The sequence below is a fragment of the Prosopis cineraria genome, unplaced genomic scaffold (assembly GCF_029017545.1).
Source record: "Prosopis cineraria cultivar Desert tree isolate PC_DT_omini unplaced genomic scaffold, ASM2901754v1 PC12, whole genome shotgun sequence".
Taxonomy (NCBI): Eukaryota; Viridiplantae; Streptophyta; class Magnoliopsida; order Fabales; family Fabaceae; genus Prosopis; species Prosopis cineraria.
The window spans coordinates 31,106,324-31,113,312 of NW_026555343.1; the positions used below are offsets into that span (position 1 = coordinate 31,106,324).

Consider the following 6,989-nt stretch of genomic DNA (forward strand, 5'->3'; position numbering starts at 1 on the left):
CAAGGCGCAGCCCAACAAACTTAAGCCCAAGATAATAAACATGGACCAAAGGGTTGAGCCCACTAGAACTGAGAATCCATTTGATGGTATTTATTTGTTATTGTTCATTATTCATTGTACACATGGTCTCTATATAAAGCTCTAGGGTTTCAGTATCTCCTCTATATAAGGAATAATTAGCCTTGGGTTTTGTGAACAATATATTACACTTTCCTTCTTGATATTTTCTCATCCCAAATAATATATGAAGTATTTTAATAACTCAATATGTATACGTTAGTAAATGAAAATAAGTTAACTTTTAAATTAGTTTAATTTTTATTAATCTAGTACCTCACACAACATTTTTGTTCTTTTTTTCTTTAAATTTTTAAGTCTTTTTTTCTACCAAAATAATTTGTTTTTTTAATTTTGTTATTTATGTCAGCAAAGTTTTACATTGTTACCTCCTATTTATACAATAAAGACTAAATCAATAATTAAAACAACTTAATGAACCAAATTCATAAAAATTAAACTTGAAAGACTAAATTGATAATAAAGCAAATTTGAAAATATTAAAAATTTCATTATCCCAAAATTAAAACACAATTCTAGTGTTCAAAAAGGGCAGTTTTAGCCCAACAAACATTTTAATCCACTTTAACACTATGCAAAAGAATAATTAAAATTTCAGGCACATTGAATAGAATGAGCACAAATTTATTTTCACATGTTAGGGGAAAGAGCAAGACAACTTAGCACAAAGACAAAATCTCATCAGGTCACAAAATAAAATATTCAAAATATTAACTGACAAAAATCATAAAATTTCAGCAATCATTTACAAACTCTCAATTATAAGTCATGCTCAGACTAACACACCTGTCAAAACAAAGCAAGGCAACAAAATTATACCATAAAAAATGATGAAGATTTATTTATTAGTCATAAAGGAGACACTGCAAACAAGAAATGATAATGGACAAATTAGTTAAGGTCAGCCTAGGGTGATCCATTAAGACTTCATATCTTACATAAATTGAAATACTATCAACAAGCTTTGTGTTTTTCTCTTTTACTTCCTCCAATCCTATAACGAGATCTTACCTATAACTTGTTTTTTTTTTTTTGGCCTGAAAATGCACTTACTATATGTTGATAATATACTAGAGTTTTACGAAATTAAATGCAGCATTTGAATAATCTTAAAAATACCTTTGTTTATTTCACTTTTGGTTTAACTAACAGATATAATTTGATTAAAGGTAATCTTCAAAAGTTGTAAAAAGTTTTCGCATGTAAATAGCTTCATTAATTTCACAAAAGTTTCAGATACTATAAATAAACAACAATTTATTTTATTCCAAAAACGACCTATTTTATAATCACACAAATTACGTTAGAATTTGTTATCAGAAGTATATGAAAATTATATAGAACAATTTGGTGATTCAAAAAATATTATCCTCACAAATAAAATGTAAATACAGGATCAATCAATAAATAGAAAGTTAAAACAAAGTAGATAGCAAAAGTACACTCTTAAAAAAAAATTACATCTATCTCCAACAAATATATGTGTGTGTGTTGTTTTGTATGTGTTGTTGGTATGATCTACAATAGTTATTATACACATTAGAGTACTATACTGTATAAAAACTATGTAGAGAAATAATAAACAAAACACACACACACACACACACATTAAAGAATTGTTAAAAAAAAATTGGACGAAATTTGGAAAAAGGCATACTTATTTCTTCAATAAGGTGTAAATATTGAAATAATAAATACAATATTGTAAAATAAATCACCACTTTAATTTAGTATATCTAAGCATAGAAGAAATATTTGATTACTTTTTTTTAATCAAGAGTGATTTTAAGATAATAGTAGTGAAGGTGAGCTTATAAATAAAAAGCAAAGAAGGGAGAGACACCTGCAAAGACATATCGAAGAAACTGTATGTGTGGGTGGTGATGCTTTCTTTGCTGTTGCGAATAAATTTCAGTTGCAAGGGGTGACAGGTGAAGTTGTCATGAGATTTGTTGGAGGGAGTCGTTCTTCATCTAAGTCCGACTGTGACTTATATGTCACGTGCACTCCACATGCTTTCATTGGAACTTTCTCTACCTCTCTATTATCTTGATAAACATCATTGCAATATTTCACATAGAATTCACATGAAATCTTGGCAACATTACCTGTTCCAGCGCCAAACGAAGCCCTTCTCAATTCCTTCCCCTTCCAGGTTCCATATGTAAACATGAGACGGCTCCATTTTACACCCACAATATAAAGGAAATGAATTGCAGGACTTGTTGCTATCATTATAAGAGAAATCACAATAGATACTTTGCACGGAAGGTAAGCAGAGATGAGGAGGAACAACGCAGCAACCTAAGATGGTGGGTGATCGTTCGAGATTGCAAATGAATTCGATAGCATTGGAAGCCTCTGTCTGATGTTTATATTCCATCCATTTTGGAACTCTGCTTCCCGCGTAACAAGCCCCAACATTAGGAAGCCACTTAGCCTTGGCTGAAGTGAAAGAGAAATGAGTTAGTTTCTCAATGAAGCGAAGAGAACACTCATCCAACTTTATACACTCCTGGAAATCAAATCGACATGGATTTTGAACTAGAGAGTCAGAAAATATGATCTCCAATGAAGTGCATCCTTCAGCATCTAAATCTTCAAGGAAGGGAGGAAGTCCAAGTATAGACTTAAGCATCTCACAGTCTCTCAGGGAAATGTGTTTCAAGCTTGTTAAGGCCTTGATATTGTCAGGGATTTCCAGCAAGTAACTACAGTCTCTCAGGGAAATTACGCCAAGCATCAAAAAGAAAGCGCAGCGCTATTGTGTGAATCACCTGCTGGAAATCCCAAATTTCAAATGCCTCAAGATTTGTCAAGCTACATAGCTCACTTATCGGAAGGCTCCTTAATCTTTCACCAAAAATCTTAAGATCTTTGAGTTCCGTGAAACCTCCCATTGGTAGCAAATGCAATATTTCAACTCCAGTCCCTCGAAACACAAACTTCCCAATTTCTTTGATGATAAAGAGAATTTCTTGAGGCTTTGACAATCATGAACACCAAGGTCAGAGAGAGATTCTAAATGAGTCTCACTTTCAAGGCTCTCTAATTTCCTGCAATTAGAGACATCTAAGTCAATAAGAGATTGGAGAGATAAAATAGATGGATGAACACTATGTAGACTTTCACAACCCTCGAGATAGACTCCTTCAAGATTACGTGCCATAGAGAAATTAGGCAGCTCCACCAATTGTTTACACCCAAGGCAACCATAATGTCTTTAAATTCACAAGATCCTGTGACAATGAACGGAAAAGTTTTACACATAAAAGCCTAACAATTTAATTAAATTGAAGAGAGAGAGACACACACATACTAATTAGCATGTGTGTACAAGTACCTGCACTCCATCCCAAAGCTTTTTTTAATATTGCTGTGTGCCATACGAATTTCAACAAGGTTCTTAACACAAAAGCCCAACGACAAAGACTCTAGTGGACATTGTTCCCAATAAAAATACCTTAATTTATTAGGAAAAGAGGCATGATCAAGACTCTTTAATTTCCCACAACGAGAGAGATCCAATATAACAAGAGATTGAAGAGATAAAATAGATGGATGGACACTACGTAAACTTTTACATCCCGAGAGATCTACTTTTTCAAGATTATGTGCCCTAGAGAAATCAGGCAGCTCCATCAACTGTTTGGACCCCCTCAAATGTAATATCTTTAAATTCACAAGATCCTGTGACAATGGAAACGGAAAAAATTTTTAAGCATAGAAGCCTAATAATTTAATTAAATTGAACAAACACACACCTCAATTAGTGTATATATATAAGTACCTGCACTCCATCCCAAAGTTTTTTAATATTGCTGCGTTGCATGCGTAGCACACCAAGGTTCTCAAAACAATAGCCTTCTAATGGCAAAGACTCCAATGGATATAGATCCCAATGAAAATAACTTAATTTATTAGGAAAAGAGCCAAGATCAAAAGGAAGCTCTGAATTATTTGCATCATAGTACCGAAACATAGGACAAAAAATTTTGAGAATTCTTAAATTTTTCATCTTTGTGAAGGTATCAGGGCTCAATCATAAATGATTTATTCTATTCCAATCCAATATGATGCCTTCAATTTTATCAGTTCCCTAAAAAAAAGACAAAATAAAAATAATATTAATTATTTAAAAAAGTTATTCCAAAAGGATAAAAATAAAAAATGATATATATTTCACTCACCTTGTTCCTTTGCAATACATTACAAATTTCATCCGCATCATTTAATCGGCTACGTAATGCAGGATCTTTCTTACATTCCACACGAACTATTTGCTCAGCCACTTGTCGTATCAAATCATGCATTTCGATATTTTCATCATGCAACCAACCTGGTTTTATGAGAGATTTATCCATGAGATTTTGGATTCCACTAACTGCTTTGAAACCACAAGATTCTAGCGCCTGAGTAACGCTATCTTTTTCTTCTCCAATGAAAAAAAATGCAATGTCTAAAAATATTTCCTTATCCATGTCATCTAATTCATCATAACTAACTTTCAATATATTTTGAATTTCTGGACGGGGATACTTTCTGAGTTTCTCGAGCTCACTCTCCCAGTATGCCTTATCTCTAGAATGAAAATGGGAACCCAAAACTTCTAAAGCTAGAGGAATGCCTTTAGCATAGGCAACTGTCATTTCTGATAGCTTTTCATATCCCATACTGGGGTGAGTTTGCTTGAAGGCATGTAAACTAAAAAGTTTTAGTGATTCTTCAAAATTCAACTCCTTGACTTCATGTATATATTCATCATGAATCCCTCCACTCCTAAAAACATGCTTGTCTCTACTTGTTACAATTACTCTACTGCCAGATCCCAAGCAAAGTTGTTGTCCAGCTAGATCTTTTAATTGCTTTGAATTGGACACATCATCAAGCACAATCAAGACCTTTTTCCGTGATAGCCTTCTTTGCATAATTCATTTTTATGGGGAGATCTTCATCTTGGTCTAATAGCTTAGAAAGAAGCTTTTGACGCAAATAACGCAAACCATTGATCCTTGTTGATTCCTCTCTCACATTTTCTATGAAGCAGCAACTTTCAAATTGAGAAGAGAATTTGTCAAATGTAGCTCGAGCCAGGGTTGTTTTGCCTATCCCACCAACACCCCAAATACCAAGAACTAGAACTTCTTGTGACGTAATTTTCATTAATGATTCAACAATGGCGAGATTTTGATCAAATCCAACTAGATGGGATTGTGGCGCAACCGGGTTGTTATCTTCCAATTTTTTTAGGACATCTTGGACTATTGCATCAATGAGCTGTGATTCGTTTCTAGCATGTTGAAAATAAAAGAAAAGAAAATTATTACGAGCTACTCATTATATAAGAATAATAAATGCATAGACATAATTTGTATTACCATATTCTAAATCATTTAGGGGTAACTAAGAAAGGGCTTTAGAAACTCTATAAAATGATGTATTAAATAACTAAAACTTACTGAAAATTTGATGAATGATAACCAGATAAGTCTGCGGTTTTCTTCAAGGCAGATCTCCAATTTTTCAACTCGTTTGAGTTATCCTTGAACTTCAGTTCAAGATGTGCAAATGCATCTGCATAAGTTCGTTTTTGACGCCTGACATCTGAAGGATCTACACAATAGAAAACTGGTAACACAATTTGTCCACTTGCTTCCTTACATTCCATGATTTTGACAAGTTCTTGCAAGCACCACTCTGAAGAAGCATAATCTTTGGAGAATATGACCAACGCAATCATTGATCCTTCTATGGCTTCCTTAAGTGCCAATGATATTTCATCCCCTCTCTCAAGCCTGTCATCCACATAGACATCTATCTGCTTTCCACGCAATGCCGTTGTCAAATGGCTGAGAAAACCAAATCTGATGTCTGAACCTCGAAAGCTGATGAAAACATCATATTTCACTCGGGAAGAAGAAGCAGAAGCAAACACAGCATTGCTGAGGCACCAAAAACAAAAGAAACAAAGTTTTATAGGTTGTTGATTTTACAAAGACACAGAAAGAAAAGCGTTCAAGTTGTTAGGGAAGGAGGGAGAAAGATCAGAAGAATACCTTGGTGGGAGTAACTAAATCAAATCAAAGGTTGAAGTCTTGAAGTTGATTGGGCGAATTTGCTTATCCTGCGAATTAGATCGACACAACAGAAAAATGAGTCTGAGTATATTGAGCCTTTGTTCAAATTGAAGTTAACAAGGAAATTTCCAGGAAGTAGACAAATGAGTCAATGAGCCTTGACTGGTGAGGCATTGTTTTTATTGAAAGATAAAACTGTCGGTGGAAATTTCTTGTTTAAAATAAGAAGAAATTTCCAAGAAATAATGAAAAACTTTGGTCCCCAGCTCTTTTTGACTACAAGTCAACAGCCCTTTCTCTTTTGAGTTTTTCTTGTTTAAAGTAATTAAAAACTTTTAGAAAGTCTTGAAAATAAATTAATTAAAGAAGAAAGTGAGTAGCAATTTCAAAGAAATATGAAAATTTATCTTTTCCTGATTCTTTTTGACTCTGTCAAAATGTGTTTTTTTCTGTTTTTTTTTTTGGGTCCGTTTTCTGGTTTTCAGACACGGTTTATTGTACTATGAAGTAGGATTTTCCATGAAGATGTAACAAAAATGGGTCTGTACAAAGATTGTTTATTTGTTTCCCACGTCCAAATAAGAAAAAAATATATTTCTTTTTTGTTTGATTTTAAGGGGCTTTACCGCAAAACTTCTTAATTATTGTTCCCTCCCATTATAATATATGTCATCAGCTAAAAATATTATTTTATCTAAAATATAAGATATTAAATATTTGTTATAATTATTTTTTAACTATATCCTTACTAATTCATTTATTATTTTATAAAAAAATGATATATTGGAATTTAAATTGCCATTATCAAAACACTTATATAGAGTGTTTAATAAG

The 6,989-nt window shown here is 32.9% G+C and overlaps 3 protein-coding genes across 3 annotated transcripts in view; all 3 read right to left on the minus strand.

The window, feature by feature from the left end:
* LOC129287865 (TMV resistance protein N-like) overlaps positions 1 to 6,285 on the minus strand; it is a 55,921-nt gene extending 49,636 nt beyond the window's left edge. Inside the window, exon 1 of the mRNA XM_054924126.1 lies at positions 6,135 to 6,285. The gene's annotated coding sequence lies outside the window, so the exon portion shown is untranslated. The remainder of the gene's footprint in view (positions 1 to 6,134) is intronic.
* Positions 2,183 to 4,751, minus strand: LOC129289245 (disease resistance-like protein DSC1). Its single transcript, XM_054926036.1, has 5 exons — positions 4,584 to 4,751; positions 4,269 to 4,490; positions 3,679 to 3,768; positions 2,856 to 3,062; positions 2,183 to 2,758 (listed from the first exon to the last, which is right to left on the minus strand). The coding sequence occupies exons 1-5, from the start codon at positions 4,749 to 4,751 to the stop codon at positions 2,183 to 2,185; spliced, it is 1,263 nt and encodes a 420-aa protein (XP_054782011.1).
* On the minus strand, positions 4,444 to 6,271 carry LOC129287864 (putative disease resistance protein At4g11170). Its single transcript, XM_054924125.1, has 2 exons — positions 5,538 to 6,271; positions 4,444 to 5,368 (listed from the first exon to the last, which is right to left on the minus strand). The coding sequence occupies exons 1-2, from the start codon at positions 5,816 to 5,818 to the stop codon at positions 4,963 to 4,965; spliced, it is 687 nt and encodes a 228-aa protein (XP_054780100.1). The 5' UTR covers positions 5,819 to 6,271; the 3' UTR covers positions 4,444 to 4,962.
* Positions 6,286 to 6,989: the final 704 nt, after the last annotated feature.